Consider the following 22603-nt stretch of genomic DNA (forward strand, 5'->3'; position numbering starts at 1 on the left):
TTTTATGAGGGTTGTCCTAAATAATGTTTATGCTATTAACGATTTGATGGCATTATGTTGCCCTATAGGCTATTTCTTAGAAAATTCTCACTAGGTGTATTTTTTTCTGCACACTTTATACCAAAATTTTTATTTTAAGTTCAATGTTGTTCAATTCATTAGTCCAAGGTATTGGAGTTTATGTAAAAAAAAGTTTTTATCTGCAAGTAAAACTTTATTTGGAGTGAGTAGTTTACATTATTGTTGACTAGATTACTAAATTGTCATCAAGAAGGATGACTCTAGTACTACTAGTAGTAGCAGATCCATGCTCGTCCTCGTAGGTTTTTCTCTGGGTGCACCGATTTTCATCCGGCATCCTTCATCTAAACTCGTACCTCTTCCCATATCACTGTCCCTTGAATTTTGTAGCCTCTGAGCACTATTGGGTTTAGCCTGGCTTCGGCCAAATGTTATAGATAAAAAAAATACATGTAGTATATCACATTTTAAAAATATTTTTGTAATGTGTTTTCATACAAAACGTTTTAAAACGTTTCATGACCTTTATATAACCCGACATTTAATGTTATTTTAAAAAACGTTTTTATCTAAACCAAAATCTAAAATATACTTTGGGGGGGGGGGTTGAATGAATGCCACATGGAATACTGTGTAAATAATAAGTACGTTAACCAAAAACATCTACCATTTCACAGGACCAATTGATATGACCAATTCTCTATTTTGGCAAACTCTTTAAAATATCATTTGAGTAAAATTTAACAAATACCAGCATTAGTTATTTTCATTATATTTTGCAAGGTTATTTTGCCTGTATCCCAAAATAGACTATACCAACCTTAACCCTAACCCTACCCGTGGTTTTTGGCTATAGGAAGGGAAAGAAGGAACGAAAAAGGAGAGAAGATGAAGAAGAAAGTCACTTGGCATCCTCGGGATTCAAACCTCGGACCCCTCGCGTGCCACGCAGAAGATCCTCAGCATGTAGCTACACAGGTGACGTTGGCCCGGCCAACGATTCCCTGGGTATGACTTGGTCTGATTGCGTCATCAAGTCCCGTGGAATGCATGGCACGCAGAGCGGTTTTAATAGTGAGCTTTGACTCCTAGTTGGGTTAGGGTTAATGTTCCTTTGATATGATGGTCACATATGCAGTAATAATAGAAACATGTAATATTTTATGTAAGGTTGGTTCATCCTTTTTCTCTATAATATAACACCTCTTAATTCAAATGATGCGTCTCTTAGCTGTATGCAGTAAGGTTGATTCATCTTTAGTATCTTTTGTATTTAATCTGACTTTAGTTTGTATATATCAATCAAAATAATCACACTTGTAAATTTATAGTATCGTCTTAAATGTTACAGCCACTTAATGGTGTGTGATTGCGTAATCGGCAAGTTTTGGTTCCTGACAAATAATTCCTGTACAGAGAAGAAATAAAGATTATACGAATAAGAATAATATCATCTGCGTAGAATAGAGATGTCATGCCTTCATAGGTTTATACGTGTTTTTGTGTGTGGAGTAGGTGTTTGCCGGCACACGCGGACGTCAGTACGCCATTTGGAATTTACATCCCAACCGTGGACGTTACTGCAACCGGGGCCCGTCCCCGTTTGGCTGACATGTGCAATTGACCACAAACAGCCAAAAAATGAATTTGCGAGTGCGTACTCTATTGTTTATATAAAATCAGTTCCCGGTTGAAATGTTAAAATTCAAGTTTACAGATTAAGAATCTGTATTTTAGAGGTTACATATAATCATGTGCTTTTTAACGGGGACGACAAATTTAAGGTAGCCATGTCACCTCCCCCACAACGCCAATGATCTTTACCCTCCTGATCCGACCATAACTACGGGCTGATGAAACGCTATATCAACTGTAGAAAACTATCAGAGACTAACGATTGTATCTACTTTAAAATATGATTCTGTTTTGAAAAGCCTTTTTATAAACAAAACTTACATTTATGTTGGCATCATATTGGTAGTCAGGTGCAAAGATTTCCTTTGCATTGACAAGAACTCTGGTTGGAGTTGACATTTGGCCAAACACTCTGATATGTTCAAAAAATAAACTGTCGGCATCCCTATACCCGTCGTTTACTGGTGTAAGCGTAAGTTGACTCTATGAGAAACAGAACGACGGTGGATTACCAGATACAAACTAAATCTTACTTTTGCGATGTTCAAGCCACATATTTCTTAGTATAAAACTGTTTATTCACAACGTAAAGTTAGCACACCATTATTGTCAATCTAGAAACCCTTTTCCGATTGGACCCCAGCCAGATGACGTTTAATCGATACGCATATCCTTACTGCGTATTTCACCGACTCGCACATCTTAATTGCTCATGTTGAACATTGATGGCACATTATCATGGGCGCAATCGTAAAGGCCTATGGAATTTACCAAAAAGGTGAATACAAAAATGTAAACTAATTTACATGTACAAAGAGCCATTGCTTGATTATTACATAAGCGCAAAGTTGCAGAATTCGACACCTCATAGTTGTAGTATTGAAAATACTTCAAAACAGGTGCGTGTATAAATGAACTGCCATGGTTTTCTTGTAATGGAATGTTGTTATAATCACCGTAAACACTTACATTCATGCAGCTCATTTCTATGAGCAAATATGCTCCAGTTTTCTCGGTGTCTGAAATGTTGAATAAAAAGAAAAACATGAGAACGAAGAGAAAGAACGGGAGGAGGAAACGGTAGGAGTTGAGAAACACAATGCCTGAAAGCTACCACTGTGCGTTCACTACGTTTCGAAATGGTGAGAGGTAATGTATAATGTTATTTCTCTATATATAGAGAATAATAAAGAAGCGACATTTTTGTAGTATGTAGTACATATTACCAAAATGTCGCTTCTTTATTATCATAACTTTATTCTTAAAACAACAACAAATCAAATTGAGTGTGAAACAAACAGTGGCGGCGCAAAGAATTTTTTTTCGGGGGGCAAAGTGAATTTCAGGGTGGGCAAAATTGGAAAATTTTGCCCAAAATTGCCGCAAAAAGTGCAAATTTACGTGATTTGGGGTTTTTGCCTCAAAGTGTGTGTGTGTGTGGGGGCAAAAATGCGGGGGGCAAATGCCCCGTAGCATCGCCACTGGAAACAAATATCATTACCTCTGCTTTCGCCATCATCCCAGAACAGATTGCCCATGGCTGGATAGTTAGGACCATCACCTAGAGCCACAAGAACACCCATTGGTAACTGACGACTAATGAATATAAACCAAAATAATATTGATAAGAGCAGGTATCTTCAGCGATCGATAATTTTTCGCATCAAATTAGAATCCATGTACACAAATTTATTGACCAAACTATGAAATTGTCTGCGAGAATGTTATACATGTACTTAGCATTATTTCATCAATCAAAGTCCAAAACTACTATTGAAGTGTCACCACTATTTCTCATTGGGCTATTCGAGTTGAAATTCATACAGACCCTATGGAAGAGATGACATGAATCCCCCACACAGGGGCGTGTAGATTTGAAAGGTAATCCCATATGAAAGTCACACTCCCTGTGTGGAAGATTAAGCTCATATCTTTCACAGTGGGGTGTATTTATTTCAACAGGAATAGCCCATTACGCTAAACGCCTTTAACACATCGTTATGGTTATCAACTGTCAAGATTTTGACAACCAATTGCCTCAGTTTAAGGTTACTTTCTGGAAAGCTGGACTGGACAAGACATTTGATGTATACTGCCCTTGATAAATTGGTACACTGTTCATTTCTGGCACAGGAAAATAATCCCTTTAGGAACTATTATATTGAAAACTAAGGGACATGTTAAAGGTCCGTAACCGATCGACAGCATCATCCCCCTGATTTTTTTCTTTGTTGATAAGGTTTTGGTATCACATAATAGATACTATTTTTCTCATTACTATCCTGAAATTTGACGTAGTGGTCTGAATAGCTCAATTGGTTAGCGCATCATGCTTTACCCGAAAGGTACACGGTACAAAACCCGGTATCGGAAGGTTTTTTTCCTCTCCATTTTTAACCCAAACTTTTTTATATTCATTTGAAATGTACATATTGCAAGGGGAAATATATTTTGTTTCCTTTTTTTCTGAAACGGTACGAAAAAAAACCCAAATATTTTCCGTTCAATACGGGCCGGGCATTGTACAGCATGTCAGCATTCGTCATAAGAACGGGAATTGTTGTTGTTGCTTGCCTGCCCAGAATGCAATTCACGTATACCAAGGAATTGGATTGCAAATTTGGCTATATTCACATTACGCTGAAAATGCTCTCTTTTTTTTCACAAAGCAGCATAAAGGGGGCGATATTTGATATTATTATGTAATTTCAAAGACAATCTATATCCAAAACCAATAGGGTTACCCCCTTTAACTAGTATTTTCTATAACTACTTTCACTACAAATACCGCTACCACCACAGCTTCTACGGGAACTGTTCGCTAGGGTTTGCAAGTCAAAAAATAAGGTTCGCGAGTCAAAAAAAAGTTTGGTAGTCCGAAAAATAAAAAAGGGGGTTGCTAGTTCGCTAATTAGGGTTAGATTTAGGGTTCGGTTTATGGTCAGGGTCATGGTTTGGAACAGGTGTAGGTTTAGTGTTCGGGTTAGGTGACAGCGGGCAAGCGACTCCTTTTTTCGGACTAGTGAACCTTAGGGCTAGTGCACTTTAGGACTAGCGGATCCACCCACTACTACTACTGCTGTTAGTTACTACGAACCTCAAAACGGTTGTCCGTGCTGGCATCTGTGTCGGTATGATAAACCCACCTCGAACATGTAAATTGATATAATCCATGGGTGCCGACAGCACTTTGGTTGTACCGCGGTAAACGGATTCTAGTTCCTCACCCTGTTGAAGATTTAGATAAAAACAGCTTATTAGGCACGGAATATAGATGGAGTATCGTTCAATATGAATGGATTTTTCCATTTAGCGATCATTTAATAGAGGCCCTGCATGAAATTATCGATTGGCTCCAAACAAAGGATTTGAGCCAGTGTCCTTCACCGTAGTTATGGCGGAGTGCAGTCCATTCAATCAAATGTTGTCATCAACCTATTTGATCGTAGTGCAGGGTTATGTGTGTGAGACGAACTGTCACGGTAGATTGCAATTATGCTTTTGTTGAATGCATTTGAGTAGTCCGCCATATTTACGGGATGATACGTCACATGCAAGGCCTCTATACTGTCATAATAATAATTAGCCTTTTCGAATTATGGCGTACACAAAAGAAGGGCAGTCTTCAGTCTGGGTAAAACCCGGCAAATTCAAAAGACTTTACCCACTTCGTGCAGCGCAATCCTATTTGATGATTTGATGCATGGTATTATGCGTGATATTGGTCATGTAATCGAATCGCACAACCAATCCAATGCAAACAAAGTTAATATGAATCATTTTTTATTATTATTATTGCCTAAACTGAACCTGGAATAAGAATATAATAAAATTTGCTTACCGTATAATAATCATACCATCTTGCATCTGGAAAGTAACCTTCTACGGACGTAGCACCCTGAAAATGTGATCAAAATGAAATAAATGCTAACCAATAATTGTAAGTGGTGTGGTTTCTTGGATTTCAATCAGAATACAACTTTACGTCGAGCACAAAAGGCACCACATTCAATTTGGTCCTATAAAACTATCGGTGCCCGGTTAGGTACCGATGACTCTTAACATTGCTCCCTGGAGATATATATAATAAATTGTATCAAGCATAATATTTAAGAGTTGCATAGTGTTATTGTTTTTCATTTAAATAAAAACCAAATGCACTATACAAATATGCAGGGTACGATACAAAGTGCCATCGGTACCTCTTCGGGCACCGATAGCGCTATAGGGCCAAAAAAGATGTTGTGCCTAATTATTGTACTAAAGCTGGAAATATATAAAAGGCAATATAAAGATCGACAACTGAGATTTTGATATCAGAAGAAAGCTATACTTTTCCCCATTATCCCAATAAATTTTGAAGTCCGCGAAATATTTCATTTCGATAGTGTAATGGTGTTACTGTACAGTACCATCACTGGAATCATGAGGTATGCAGTAACACTTATTTGCTCCTAATATCAAAACCACTGAAGCAATATAACTATGGTTCTCTTCCATGTGAAATATGAAAGAAAAAAACACGCCTTTATTACAAGATAAACGGAAATTAAGATGGAACAAACCTCTTCGAGAACGGGCGTAATAAGCAACGACGGACCCCACAGAAACTGCCTATCGATATCATAAGTAACCGCGTCTGTGTTAAATCTGAAGGAAATTAATGATCACAATTAAAACAAGTGTGAAAGGAATTATGAAAAAATCGAGATAAATAAATATCTGCATGTGTAGGAAAAGATAAATATTACTTCTTATAACTAAACGTACGTAAATGTACGGATGTATATGTATAGAAATATATTTAGTATATTGGTAACAAAAGTCCTTACTCATGCATCAGAGGTCTAACAACTGTACTTCCTTTGACGGTTGCTTCGTACATAAGCGTATATAGGAATGGTAGTAGACGATAGCGTATAAGCAAAACCTCTCGGGACACCCGAGACATCTCGTCACTGAAGGCCGTTGGGTGTTGCGGCTGAAATTGGAAACAGTCCCTTGAAAAGTTAATCACATGCCGTACTTCGTTACATTACGTACTTATATAATTTTAAATTGTTTGAGTGAGTGATTATTTTGGTACATTAATGAATTGACTGAATGAGTTGTTGATTGACTTGGTGGTTGATTGTTTATCGAAAAATATCTTACTATCATTCGCTGGTCAGGTGATCCATCACCATTGTGATTTCTCGAGTAAGGATAAAATGCTCCTAACTGCATCCATCGTTGACACATTGACTCTGTAGTATTGAACCAGAAGCCGCAGATGTCAGAACCTGTCTGTTTTGTAGAAAATAAACAAAACATTTTAAATACAGCAGGTATCTCTACACAGAAGGCGGGTTCCGCATTCGAACGCATTCTTGTGATATGTTCCAAAGTGATTTCCTCCTGTGCGCGCAGACGGCATCGCGTCTTCATCAATAGAGCGATATCGATGTCTTACGCCAGTGCTCAATTCAATCAAAGAGTAATCTCTGTAAAATTGTGTTGGATTGATTCAACTGACATACGCGTAGACGTTAGCGTTCACGAAAGAAATCGCGATCTCGCAAATATGTCTTTGTAAGATGTTATTTAGTTATGGCATGATAATAGTTATTCGTTATGACAATTCAATAATACTTACAACAGATCCATTGTACAAGTTATCATATTTTGATGCATGTTTTCTTGCTGATTCTAAAAATTATGAAAATTCAACATTACTTAATGTTCTAAACAATGGAATGCGGTAACATTGCCCATGAAAAGACCCCGTTATTTTTATTTTTGGCTAATCCTACACCCAATGACCCCGTTTTTTCAGTAGCCTACACTTAATTACCCCCTTTTTTGTACTTTAAAATTGGGTAAAAAGCTATTTTTGATTGTTACTGATGTGAAATTTTGGGCGTTCCCATACAAAAGCACCTCATTTTTGACATTGCCAACATCGAATGACCCCCCTTTTTTCTGAAAATTTCTACACTGATTCGAGTGCCCCCGGGACATCAATATATATCAGCAAAGGCAAGTGTCTGCCCTGCGGATATACTTGCATACGACTTCCAGCCACACTGTTCAATATTATGAAGTGGCGGGAGTTTTAAAAGCACGGGTCCTGAACAAACATGATTCGTGCGCATACTGCTGGGGAATGTATATACTATACGAATCAAAAATCTATACGAAACAGTAAACTATGATCAACAAATCAATATGACCAATGAAAATAATTAGAAAAAATAAAGAGAAAATGTAGGCCCACTTACATATGGAAAACCAAACAAACTAAACTCCAGCATTCCTGAAATAAATAAAAAATAAATCGATTAAAATACGATTAAGCATGAAATTTCGTATGCTTACGTGAGTGATCGGCGCGTGTAATTTTATATTTGTGTGTCCCCACAAGGGAAAATACAGATTTATAATAATTTATACAAATTGCTTGCAATTTTTTGTTTACCTATAATACTCCATCCCATATTAGACCAGAAACTCTGATTGTCGCCAAGCCAGTGCGCTGCGTACCGCGATGTACCAACAAAAGATGATCGTGTCAACACCACTCCTCTTTTCGTAGGCCACATTCGTTTTAGTGCCCTATGATATGAAGACAGACAACATTGAAGTTACAGAATCATTAGTTAGGTTGTTGTTAATTTCATTACAATAAAAAACGTTCATACTTTCAATCAAGATGAATCCAATACAGTGCCCAAAAGCATTAAGGTACCAGTTATGTTCACGCCTGTATATCCTAAACAAAGACAGAAATGTCATAATTGGAACCAGCCGCTAATAGCTGCATCCTTCAGCTCGGATTTACCGCATTCATTGAAAACTTTTAAGAAATAAAGACATTATGATGTAAAAACCCGAGGAAGATTCAAATTAAAACTAGCTTCGTGCTTACATTGAACCTGAAAGTGCGAACTTGAGCAAAAATTCATCAATGGATTAGAAGTCCGTGGCCTTAACCGCTTCGCCACGGGGACGTCCCGATTTAACAACGTGTGAAAGTGGAGTATTTGTTAATATGAATGTATGCTGCGGTCCGGAAAGAATAAAAGAATTGTGAAAAACTTGATTTTTTGGCGAATGAGATCCAGAATTTGTATGTAGGTATCGAGGAAAATGCTAGGGTATATTTGAAAGTGAATCTCAAAAAGTAGTGCGCCATGCAGTTACAGCCATGTATGGCTGTAGCAGTGTCGAAAGATTCTGGATATCAGTATGATTAGCTATGATTTGCCACTAATTTTGGCTATGAAATACCGCGTGAAATGAAGCAAGAATGTTTGTTTATTATCAAACAATCGGATTGACTCTAAGATTGGTGTAACTTTTTGAATTAATGAGTTATTAAAATATTACACTTTGGACAGTAAATAAGATTTAGCATGGTTTTAGATATATTTTGTACCCAGCGAAAAATATCATAGAATAATAGCGTTTTGTTTCGTGTAAATATAGTCCCGCGGTGCATCTGTTTATTCTTCTTTTTCAGTCGTTTTTTTAAAACTTGCTGGTCATGCTACCGCGTGACTCTAAATATGAAAGCCATTCTTGCGTATTGCCTTAGGGATAAAATCAAAACTCGATAACCAGTTGACCGAAGGTTACCGGTGGTTGAACCGCATTCAATATTTAGAGCAATAGAAACAGGACGGAACCACCGAAACAGGCGGTCAACCGCTGGTCGAGTTTTGATTTCTCTCCTTACCTTCTGGACCTTTTTACATTTTGTTAGGAAAAAGTACCGCATAGCACATAGCTATTTTACTTAATATTCCATAACGAAAGACAGATAAAAAGACTTTATCACATCTGACGTCATCTGTCAATCAAACTCGAGCACAGTTTGTTTACAAGTGTCATGATGATGACTTGCTGAACGCGGCGGTATAACCGGGCGCCTTGTTGTTAATTTTGTACCTTCAAACATACAAACCATCTCACAAGTTAGGTCTTTATAGTAGAAACCTTTCTTTCGTGAAGGCACCATGTCAACAATGCCTAGAAAAGTTGCCTTTTGCGTTGTTTTGCCTTGTAAAAGTACGTAATTTTTCGCCATTTTCTGCTATTCCTTTTCTCCGATCGGCACCAGATAAATCGGCCTTAATTTTACGCACTATTAACCTGTGTAAACCAATCAAGGATCGTAATTGACAGTGCCATCAGACGCGATAAAGTTTTTTTTATCTCTGTCTTTCATTTGCTATATCAAATACAAGCAAACAAAGCTACTTACTCATAAGATGAGATACTCATGGTATGACCAAACAGACTATGTGTGTTGTAATGACTACCAATGTGCTGCACGGCGTCCATACAGATTGTCTTGTCATAAATCACATTGCCAAGAATCCCTGAAATATATTTGTGTCAGAATCATGTTAGCAAAGTATTACCGAATTTGTTGACAAAGTCACATATAAACTGACTTAAAAACATAGACCGGAGTTGCTGATAGAAATGCATTTTTAAATGCAAACAAAAAACAAAACAAACAAAATAAAAAAATAACGAAAGTAGGGAAACAGTTAGATATTGTTTCTCATCAACCAAGCCAGTGACTTTAATTAAGGCGTAAAATTGCATTATTACGACAATGGAATTAAACGTTTCTTATATACCTTTTTTAAACTTAACTTGTGACTTAAACAAAATAAATTGTTACCAATTCTGCTGATACGTATGTGGGATCGTACCTGGCGCAATAGTAATATTTAACCACTTTACATGCACATATCTTTCATGAACCGGCAAAACAACCAATATTCTGCGATCCAAAACATGCAGTATATGACTGAAGATTTTCGGTCAAAATTTGGCTACTTGTGGATTTCGAATATAAAGTGTGCTGTTAACAATTATGACCGGTAGTGGTATTGGTACGGAACGAAACCAGGAACAGTCGCGTAATTATATATTATATACTATATACATGTCGACAGGAGAATCGGCAACTTACTTGGATAATATGGAGGATAATTCCACCTGTTATTATTACAGCCGTCGATGGAACCTTGGTAAAAGTTTGAAGGTTCGTTCATGTCCTATGCAAATGACACAAAGATTGCACCACAGATCAGAAGTGTGAATAGTACCTCAGATAATTTTGGAACCATTTATTTGAACAAATTTGGCATATTGATTTATAATCATTTATTAGGACTAACTGAATGTAAAAACAAAATCACCAACATTTACAATGAGTCATTATAAATACATTATAAAGTACGCATCATAGCTCTACCTAGGGAAGCTCTACCATTGGATTTATAATGTTGGTTACGACCAGTTTGGGACAAACGATAGGTTTAGGACTAATGATGCGTCGTAATTATTTAGTAAATGCATCCTATAAAGATATCACAAATGGGTAAATGATTAACAAAGTAGGTATATTCCGGAGCTAAACGAAAATCCGGCCTCCAAATGTAACCCACGTAAATGCTTTGAGGCACGATACTAGTCCTTCTTGCGCCATGTGCGATAGTGATCATAGTGTGAAATGTGTATAGTCTGGTCCTACTTGTCGGACTACACGACATCAATGTAACACTACATGCCTGATGGATAAGATTTAGTGCTGGTATTGGAAGATGCACTTTTATGGCCACTGAGGAAGCGAAAAATGATATGCCAACAATCAAATTATTAATGCGTACTGGTCCTGGGTTAATGGGTGCAAACAATATAAAGTGATACGTACAATCCATAATGCGTCATATTTGATTTCCTGATAGAATTCTTCACACATTTGTGTCCAGTAGTCGGTCGTCTTATTTAGCGTGTAATCTGGATAAACGCTATCCCCTGGCCACACCTGCAAGACAGTTGTAAATTGAATGTAAGAACGTGTTTTAACGCCAATGCTATGCTACAAACTCCTTGAAAGCAGAAGTTTCCCCGGGGGTCTCGAGGTTGGTTATATATTTTTTACCCCCAAAATGTACCAAATTTAACAAAAGTATTCGATTATTTATGTACAAAATTACGGTAGATTTGCCCAATTGTGGACAATTTTCGCAAATTTTTCGCATTTTTTCTGCAAAAAATCCAGATTTGGAGGAAAATTGGAAAAGAACCCATATCGAAAGCAGTTTTTAGGAGATTTAACAACAAACTCCGCACATCCACCTACCGACCTTTCCACTAAGAGACCCGCAGGGTATGTATACGACCAATTACTTCAGGCACTTTCTGGAAATGTCATCTGATGCAACTGATTCCACATCCGGGTCATATAATTATAATCCCTGTATGACTGTATGGCAAACTGGTAAATCTGTCATTTTTGCTATTAGATTTTGCTCCTAAATCTAAAGTAATGCCCACTGGACCATGCTTTGAAGAGGGTGGGTGGAGGATTAGAGAGAGCGGGAGGAGGGTGGCGTATTTCCCTTGCTTTTTTTTCAAGTTGGGTTGTGTGCGGGATTTGTGTTTAATTGTGACACTTTGGGTTGGTAAACTGTTCATTCTTTCAAGTAATATGAGTTAATACCATACATTTCATAAAAAGTTTTTTGAAAATTCCCTTGTCATTTGTTAGCATACTGTAGTTACTGTCCATTTTCCTATACACATTACACAGTTATCTCACCATTGACGTGTGACCTCTACAAACAGTGTATGTTAGAGGTATAGGGCATTGCCTAGTTAACGTCACTGTGTAAAAACTAACCGGCCAATATTTTTTGTACTCTCTGAAATTCTAGAAAATATAGTTTTGTAACATGTCCTAAATTTTTAGCTAATTTAGATGTTTGGAAATATTCGTACTTTTGTGTTTTAGTAAGGAAAGGCACGGCGTGGCCTGCAAAATTCCCTGTGTAAATCGAATGCAACTTTTTGTGACTATCACTCATTTTGTGGACCGCTTCCGAAGGGCATTAAAACTAAACCAATTGACGGATATGTTTTTTGTACTTGCTGTCAATCAAGCATAATGTATACATTACATATAGGCTAAAAACTGAGTAGGTGGGGCATCTGCAAATGGTCATACCTCCCTGATATGTAAATGACAGACAACAGCAAAAACAACTCCCAAATGTGTGCATAACGTTGGTCAGTGGAGAGAGTCAGGGGATATCAAGTGGGTGATTATTGATTGGCAAGTGACATGTTTGGGCATAAGTGCAGCCCACCATTCAATGTGAAGGATGGACTAGGCTTTATCGATTGATTTTGCTGGAGTAATTTCCTGTTAACCAGGTTTAAGTACTGCAAAGGTCGAATCGTGTTTGCTGTGCAGCATAACTGCACTATGGTCTGTTAATGTTTGCTGATGTTATAATACCATTATATAAGTGTCTACCCCTTGTAAAGATAAGATTTATTTAAGATAAATAGCGCCATCATTGTTCAACTTTTCTTCAAAACTGACTCAGTTTTACATGCCATTTACTTACATTTCCAATAAGATCATTTACGCCACCAGGATCTTTAATGAAGATGTCCATCTCCACGCCTCTGTCATAGGCATGGTAATTCTCGCCTGGGGCATGCTTAATAAAGCCATCCTAATAGTAAAAAAGACACACACAAAGAAGTGAATAAAGTTAGGAAAATTAAATTTTAGTTGTCTTGACTTGTACTACCACCCTTGATAAATTTGTGACTATATTTGCATTTTTCTCAAAAAATAATAACACACTGGTAACAAAAGTTATGTATATTTTAGGGGCAAGGAATCCAATTACTACATTGGAATTCATTTCGTCGACGGGGGAACAGCAAAGTTACCCTCGATTAGAGAAAAGCGAGGGTAATAAATTTTGCTAGTTTCAGTGACTCAAGACAAGCGGTACGTTATTTATAATAAGAAAAGAGGTACCGCTAGAATGTACCTCATCTCTATATATAATGAGCCACTTGTCTTGAATCACTGAAATTTCAGTAATTGCAAAATTAGTCACACAATTTATCAGGGGGTGTAGTCCCACCTGTAAATTATGCATTCATCATAAAACCAGAAACGTGGTAAAATTGTACGAATTTGAATCAGTATAACTGAATTAGAAATAAGTGAAACTTCACAGCACTTTATCAATCCATTAAATTATTTACATTGCTTAAGCCTAAACTCAAACATTAGATTCTGTTTTTATTTTTTTTTACATTATATCATCTAAGAGAATAGAGACGTACTAAATATTGACAACAAATCCAAATGCAAAGATGACATTAAAAAAAATTATTTCTATTTCTATAGACGAATCCAATTTCACGCATTCCTACACCTTAATGGCTGCCGAAGTTGGGTCCCCGTCGGCTCCATCTCACCTAAAATGTGAAATGATTCGGCCTTGGAGGGTATTTTAAACTACATTCTATCACCTGTGCTACACGTAGACAAAAGAATAATGACAGTGTACAACACAAAAGAATCTAACATCGAATTTTAAGCGGCTTTAATCCACCCAATTGGGCAGTCACTACACCAGTGTGGTGCATGCGGGGACCCGTCATGGCCGACCAAATCCTGACCATGACTTGGCTCGTTGGATTCGTCTATATGCAACTTTCCAGTCTTTAGTGTTTTAATTGATATTTCCCTACCTATTCCCAATTTTATTGAACAGATCATAAAATTGCTTTACAGATATGCTTAGGCACAACGTCCTATTTGGTCCTATAGTGCTATAGCTCTTTTTATTGAACCCCGAACATTTGCACAGTGCTTTCGTATTTCAATTTGTTTTAAATAAAATTTTAAATGAAACCGCTTACATTGTGCAAAAGCTAACTATTGTGCTTGATACAATTTATTACATGACCAGGGTATGAAAGAACGAAACGTTGGTATTTAACAGGCGCCGATAGCGCCATTCGCTGTAGAAGTGAAGTCATTTCAGATTAACTACCATAGCAATAGATGAATACAATTTTGACTATATCGCCCTGCACTCCCAGCAGGTTGTACTCATCACCTGTGTATGTCTGCAATCATAGATTGAATACAAAACCGCTCTTTTCAAAGATACTAATCTTACAGTTGCGAGTGAACAGCCTGATATATCACAATGCATATATCACAATGTATATATCACAATGCAATGCATATCCCTCTCGTCTGGCTTCAATCAGGAAGCGTTGAGAGTATTTTCCAGATACTGCGTGAACGTTAAAGTGCAGGGCGATATAGTCAAAATTGTATTCATCTATTGTTGTGGTAGCCTTATTTCACTTCTACAGCGAATAGGCCCAAATTCGACGTGCTTCATTATTATTAGATATCAGGAAACTTTTACCTACCAGAATAATAATGTATTTCATACCATCAGCGTGCAGCTGGTCTACGTATTCAGGCAAGCCTGCAAATTTCACTTTATCCCACGTGAAATCTTTCTTCTCGTCCATATAGTCTATATCTCCGTATTGGACATCCTAGGTTGAAAATAAGACGTCTTTTAATACTAGCTGAGGAATGTACCCACGTGTCCATTTTAAATATGTAATTAAAGCTTTATATGTCATAACAGATACAACAGCTTCTGGCTTCTTGTGTTGGCTTGGTGCATAATATTACCATCTATACGTGTTTGTTTTCATCTTTCTTTCCTTCTTTCTTTCTTTCCTTCTTTCTTTCTTTCTTTCTTTCTTTCTTTCTTTCTTTCTTTCTTTCTTTCTTTTTGCTGCTTCTTGATGTACAGCGTGTTGCGTATCGCGTAGACCTCTATTATACCCATTACATATCGGTATGAGTTGGCAAATGCCGAATATGCTTCGTCTTTTTTTGTTAAATTCATGTTACGTATATGAATTATAGAACAGGGAACAGATGGCGCGACACTGCACCATGTATGTCGCCCTTATTCACTCAAATATCACGCTGAACCACCGATAAATAATTGATATGCTGTGCTTTGGTCTGCTTCCCTGTACAAATGGCTATTCGTTATTATGCCATACTCATAACGATACAACCACGCAATTACACGTACATCACTCCCATACTGCAAATAATTATTACTAAAATGTTTAGAGAAGTAAAAAGTACGGTAAAATGAGTGAATTGAGCTCAATGTTGATTACATCGGACTCATGGCCGGGTGCAAATGTTCCATTTGACTCGTTTTGTTGCTCTGTTCCCTTTGAACACAGCATTGAGTACTTAGGGTGCACCACTTAGGGTGCACCACTTATGGTGCACCCCTCCACGTATAACCACGGTACACTTACATGAGGTATATCTGCATCTTTTAGTTCTTGGACAACTTGTTTAACACGATCTAGAGATCCATAATTCCAGCGACTGAGTTGGAAGCCCAAGCCCCAGTATGGCGGAATATCTTGACGGCCAATAGCCTACACGACAAAGGGAAAATGAAAATGTTATGATATGTGATACGAGAGTTGAGAACCAGAAAGCCTTAACTCGCGTATCACAAAGGAATCCTTTGTGAGTTAAGGCTTTCTGGCTCTCAACCCTCAATTATAGTACATTTTGTATGTATGAAACAGTCAACTCAATATATTCATAAGCGCTTCAGAGAAGTGTATTGGCTTTGTGCCAACCGGACACTATAATTTCATTTTACCTCTGTGTATAGCTGGACAACGTGCTCCGGTGAATCACCCACAAATATATAAAAATCTAAGACGCCACCTATTGCACGGTAGGTGAGACCCGGTAACGGCTGAAGAACAACATCTGTAATAACAATTGGATACAAAAGAAGTGTTTATATCATCCATTAGAGAATGAATTTGAGAAAACCTTCTGATAATTACAAACACTCGCAGAGCAGCAAGACCTTCCCTCTAAGCTTTTAATCCGATAAGCTGATTATCTATTTGTTTTCATGAATTGGAAGACATTCTTTGATGTATTACTGAGGTCAATAATCTGAAATTACTGGAGCGTGAGCCACCCAGGCTGGTGGCTCAGCATAGTATTTTATTAACAGGAGGTTTCCTTCAAATTCGTTTCCTAATGATTATACAGCACTAACGGTAGTATATCATTCTGCAGACGATATGTAATAAAATATTTGAAATATCGTAAAAACTCGATAGTTAGCACATGTGCTTACTATCGAGTGCTTTTAAAACATAAAAACATGAAGAGCCCTACCCACAAAAGTGTAAAGGATTTTGAGCAACTCATCGATACACATAGTTGTATATGAACAAGTTAACCTGCAAATGTGTGTCTCAATCCGATTAGCTCAGTTGGTAAAGCCAGAGTTTGGTACAATTTCATGTTTTGAAAAGCGCTCGATAGTCATAGTAAGCACCTATGCTAACCATCAAGTTTTTACGATCAAACGATTCTGCTAATTGGCACCTTCAGTGTGCTTTTATAAAATGTTTCATCTTCCATAATCACGTGGTTATCGATGTAAATGATATTTACCCCATCTACGGCTCAAGCGTGCCAATTATGGGAATCGCTTATGTACCTGCTTCTTACCCATAGCATTGTTGTTTAAGAACAGAACTCCGTGTGCTTTGCCGTCTTCTTCTACACACATATAGAATGGCTGATGGCCATACAGGTTCCATTCATCCTGTAACCGTGAAAATACGAGGAAAATGTCATGTAGCTTATGCGTACGAAAGTATTATGTATATATTTTATGAAAGGGACATTCTGCGATCTGTCAATGTCAAACTACACTGTCCCATACATATGTAATGTTTTTGCAGTTTTAGAATACTCACTAATGTACAATGAGTAAGTTAGACATTGTCATTCTATACTGCGCCAATAAAGTATCCTTACACTTGGAAAAATAGTCACAATTTCAAAACTGAACAATATTGGGGCAAATTTGCGTTTTAAATAGATGCACCATCTAATTCTGCACATTTTGACACCACGTTGAATCCAATGTGACCTCAAGAAGTAAAGTTACAAGCAATTGAATAGACGAAGGTCCAGTTTTAAAAGTGACAAATTGGCCTATACAAGGCGCAAAAAGATTCCAACAAGCGCAACAAAGCGACAACACAGTTTCTTCAATGAAGCGTTATTTAAAGCAGTTTTTATTTCAGTTTTTACTTCTCTGTACTTTTCATCACTTTCAGTTTATTTGTCAGTTCTTTTTTCAGTTTTCCTTTGTTCCTTTTGTTTTAAATTAAAGCCAAACGCATAAATTAGCCATTCGCCACTCTCAGACCAGATGTCTAGTCTGTGGAGTTTTGAATAGGCCAGTTTGTCACTTTTAAAACGGGACCTTCGTCTAATCAAATGCTTGTAACTTTGCTTCTTGAAGTCACATTGGATTCAATGTGGTGTCATAATGTGCAGAATTAAATAGTGCATCTATTAAGAAAAAAAATGTACCCCAATATTGTTTAGTTTGGAAGTTGTGATTATTTTTCCAAGTGTAGGGATACTTTATTGGCGCAGTATATGTCAAGAGAGATGGTCTGAATTCTTTGTGCCCGGACATAAGGAATTCCCGTGTAAATCCCACTAGGAACGCGATCCCAAACACGCACGTAATCTTTCACTTTTCTTCATATTTCTGAACAGAAAACTGTTTCAAGGGTATTTAATTGATTTATCAAACCATATTTAAGCAACCTGAGAAATTGTCACCGAATTTTTGGTCCGTGAAACCATTTTTGACACAACGTTTCAGCAAATCACATGCATAGCCAAATACAGACACAAATTTATTTCCATGTTTTCTGTGACACAAGACGTGTCTTAGTTCAAAGTACTATTATTCGGCAATTTCCAAGAAAACATTTTGATTTCAGTTTCCCATATATGAGTATAGAAAAACAGGGTTTACTCACAACTGGCGCAACATCACGAGCAAACATGGCCCACGTTTTCCAGTTTAAATTATGCCTAAATTGCCTGTGATTATGCTCTCCAAAACCATAGATATTTGTGGATGGAAGCTTTGTGGAGATCTGTAGAAACTGGTCTTCGTAGGTAAATCCACCAAAGGATGTATCAAATCTATGAATAGATAAATGAATAAGTAAACAAAAAAATAATTAAGGAAAGTAATAAAATAAATAATAAATAAAACATTATTATTAAATCAGATTACGTATTGTAGGCGCCTTTAGTGACTTACGTATTACATTATTTCGTATAACAATAGAGATACCGTAAAGGTTCGCCAAATGGCGGACCTGGTCTCCTTTGCCATGGGTCAAATTTTATGCACTAATAGTGAGCTCCCACCTCTAAAAATCCCCAATAAGAATTAAGGGCACGTGCCCTTAAGTTGCTAGTGGGATTTTTACGGGAGGGCACTTTTACTTTGTGTCTAAAATTCCAGTTATGTCAAGGGAACCCATAGCTCCACTAGGCGAATCTTTACGGTAGTAATATTGGGTATGCACACAACCTACAGCATTGGACCTCCTTTTCTGCTGATTTGCAAACTAAATGGTGATTCCTTATATGCCACTTCATATGCAGGTGCCACAGGTTTGACGCTGGGCTTATCGATGAATAGCGGTATCTCAAAGCGAGGCTTTGAAGCATCGATGATCTGAAAGAAAAATATATTTTAATGTCTAAAATTCGTCGTAGCATGCAGTAATGATATAACAGGATTAATCACCATAGCACCGTGTTTACACTATTTGAATGTATTGCCCGGCACTATGCAGTCTGCATTCATCACCTGTGTATGTGTCAAATGATAAATTGTCTGCGATGTCGCTCTTTTCAAAGGCACTAATCGTACATGTGCGAGTTATATGAAAATTATTTACGACCCATCCCTCTTTTTGATAATCTATGTGCAATGCATGAACGGCATAAAGACAATAGTACAATGCAGTGCAATTCAAAAGTGTTACATCACTACTTCTACGAGGAATAAGCATTTGGTTACAAATGTTTTGAAGTTAAGAAAGTTAATAGTTCATCGCCTTATTTTTCAGCCAATTCAATGATTATAACTACATTTAGTCAAACAAACAGTGCTTAAAGCATACCCCATGTTGTGACACTGTTAGCATTCTGACAACCTGATACGTCCTAGGAGAGTATGACTGCACATGTTTATTGACTCATATGAGTCATATGCGGCTTCTGAACCCATACCCTATGACATAATATAAAACCTCAGCGTTATTTGAGTTGTGAAGTGAAAATGAAAACGTTGTTTAAGGCATGATAACGTAATGAGTACAATACTATTATATTGTATGACCCTTGTCACTTTGAGAGATAACTAATCACAAGGCTATGGGTTCTATTATTGTCAACTACTTAGAGAATAAACGATAGGAATTTTTATTTTGCCTATCCTCTACCGTGTGATAGACGACAGGCAGGTCCAATATTTTGAGTAGTGGATGCCAGCGCAGCCGATATCCCCTACTTAGTCAGTTAAATATTATTTTAATAACTGCAAACTATTTTTTAAAGCAAAAATTAAGTTACCGTCATAAAACTCCCCTTTTTCTAAAATGAACGAAACTTGTTTACAACTTCACATCTTTTGCTGTGCCTACTGCTAGCGCGTGCGAGTATTCCGCACTGCGTCTACGCGTACAACGCGATACATACTCGCACCTCTATGCGAGTGTTACGGGTTATCAACACTCATGATGACGTGGGGTCGTCTACAGCCTGATAGACGACACCCAAAATGATGCGATTGTCCAATCAGATTATGTGTCTACTAAAAGACCACTCCCACTGACTAAGAATCGGTTGCTAGTTTACCTTGAAGTGCATCCTAGTCTCCGTCTGATGTTCCACATCTATGTGAAGTTTATCAATATCCATGCCATATCGTGACTGTAAACCTTCTATACGAGATAACTTGGCAGACCAACCTAACTCGGTGCCTTCCGTACCTCGAATCAATTCATACCTATATGCACAGAAAATGAAGTTGAAGACGTTGAACAAGGTGCAGCTTTTGTAGCGAAATCTATTTGATACCTTAGTCATTAGATAATTTTGCATTTCTGGATAAGAGTTAATTTGCGGGTATTGGCTCATCATTGTAATAATGCCGGGTAATAATGCTGGCCATTCTAAACTGGCCTCAAAAAGAAACTTATAATTTTTCACAAGGTCATATCTTAAAATCCTCTCCATAAAAATGAACATAAATTGCACACAGGATTACTTCAATACTCTACTCTAAACACTGGTCAGTAACCAAACAGTTGTCCAACTGACACAACAGCAAAATGCACTGACATGCAACATATGTCTTTGGCCGGGTTCCAATTATTCGCCTGTGAATGTGATCCCGGAAGCTGTTCCGTGTCAGTGCATTTTACTGTTGTGTCAGTTGGACAACTGCTTGGTTACTGACATGTGTTTAGAGTAGAGTATTGAAGTAATCCTGTGTGAAATGTTTGTTTTATGGAGAGGATTTTAAGATATGAAATTGTAAAAAATTATAAGTTTCTTTTTGAGGCCAGTTTACATATATTTGATCGTTCAAAGGTATACCTGAACCGTATTCTTTGCTGCAGTGGGATAAGCTGATTGCATTTTATCTCTATTGCTGCATACGGTAAATATATCTTTTTTTACCGTGATCAGCAAACATATATTGGTATTTGATTATTTCAGATATTGTTTGATATCCATTGTCCTATTCTTAAATAACAGGTGTTTCTTTATTATTTCTAAGCCTACTAAAAAATACATACCCAAACGTCAATGGATAGAAACACCGCGGAGCTAAATCATCTTCGTCAACTGCTTTCCAGAAACACCCTCTCGCCTCACATAGTTCCTGCGTCTCTCCTGACTCCGGATGACAATCAAACCTCTCCCAGTCTTTAACTTCATCGTAGAATCTCTCGTCAGGAGTAGGCGGCTCTTCTGTATCTCGGGTAAACCATACAGATACGAACACAACAACACCTACGGTTACAAGTGCAAGGCAGACTAATCCACCTATTAGCACTCCTCGCGCCATTTTGTTTGAAGCAAATTTGATGAGACTTATAGACGAATAACGATCCAATTATATTTTTTCAGGTGTATCGCATAATGCGAATACGAGAGTTTCAAGCTAATGAAATATTTGGATTTTCTGAATATTAGATCCAATATGCTATCAGTAACAAATCGTTACATATGATACGGCTTCTGTACACTTTAATTGCTTTATTATTTATTTAACATCTGGGCAAAGTTCACATTAGAGATAGGTCTAAACACCAGCCTTTGCGCGCAAAATTTAAGTGCAGACGGTGTTTTGGCTACTTTAGGCATGTTCAAGCTTCTTTATTTTCCATATAATTCAACTTTTACACGTTATTTGTTGCTTTACACAGAGTTTTACGTTTGATGTGCGTATAATGTAAGTAAGCAGGAAACGACCCATGTCTTCCATTTCTGGAGCTTTTTTGCTAAAACGCGTTTGTCGGGTAAATTTTAATATTTATAATAGTAGGCTACAATTATTCGGTTTTTGTTACTGCGCATGTCAATAAAGTCCCAACTCAAGCTCTCGCAAATTCACATAAGCGTGTGACAGTCTAACAATGCATTACCAAACGCGCAACTAGCGTAAGTGCTGCGCCCAACTAAAGTCGAACAAACTTTAGAATGACCGTATACGCGGATTTAGTGTTTCTCTACCGGAAGTCAATTTGTGCCGAAATTCCTTCCCACAATGCAACAAGCGTTTTGCATAACAATAGATACAGGTCGGAGGTTAATCAATATTCTTTGTTATGCAATACGTATATTGCATTGTGGGAAGGAATTTCGGCAAACATTGACTTCCGGTAGAGAAATCCACGTATTATAAAAGATCCCTCCGTGTCCTTGCTGTATATGACCACGATAACGTGCTGAAGCGTTTGCAAACATGTGTGCTATCTTTTGTGGACGCAGCCTATAGGCATTCGGCTGATACACAAGTTGATAAAATCTCAAGACTTTGTGTCCATGTGAAATGACTTCTATTTGCGTTCCAACTAAAAGCAAGCTCGTCATATCAAGAAAACGGCGTGATTCACGTTTGTTTGCTGTGTGGGT

General features: G+C 37.4%; 1 protein-coding gene across 1 annotated transcript; it reads right to left on the reverse strand.

Moving 5' to 3' along the window:
• Positions 1-699: 699 nt before the first annotated feature.
• Positions 700-21533, reverse strand: LOC140169514 (sucrase-isomaltase, intestinal-like). The gene is made up of 23 exons (XM_072192775.1): positions 21262-21533; positions 20315-20465; positions 18985-19127; positions 18415-18583; positions 17078-17174; positions 16203-16315; positions 15844-15969; positions 14917-15048; positions 13071-13181; positions 11369-11482; positions 10625-10709; positions 9902-10019; positions 8114-8250; positions 7917-7951; positions 6811-6942; positions 6489-6637; positions 6222-6306; positions 5498-5554; positions 4754-4884; positions 3158-3252; positions 2626-2675; positions 1978-2139; positions 700-1429 (listed from the first exon to the last, which is right to left on the reverse strand). The coding sequence occupies exons 1-23, from the start codon at positions 21531-21533 to the stop codon at positions 1367-1369; spliced, it is 2727 nt and encodes a 908-aa protein (XP_072048876.1). The 3' UTR covers positions 700-1366.
• Between the last annotated feature and the right edge of the window lie 1070 nt (positions 21534-22603).

Source organism: Amphiura filiformis, chromosome 14 (assembly GCF_039555335.1).
Source record: "Amphiura filiformis chromosome 14, Afil_fr2py, whole genome shotgun sequence".
NCBI lineage: Eukaryota > Metazoa > Echinodermata > Ophiuroidea > Amphilepidida > Amphiuridae > Amphiura > Amphiura filiformis.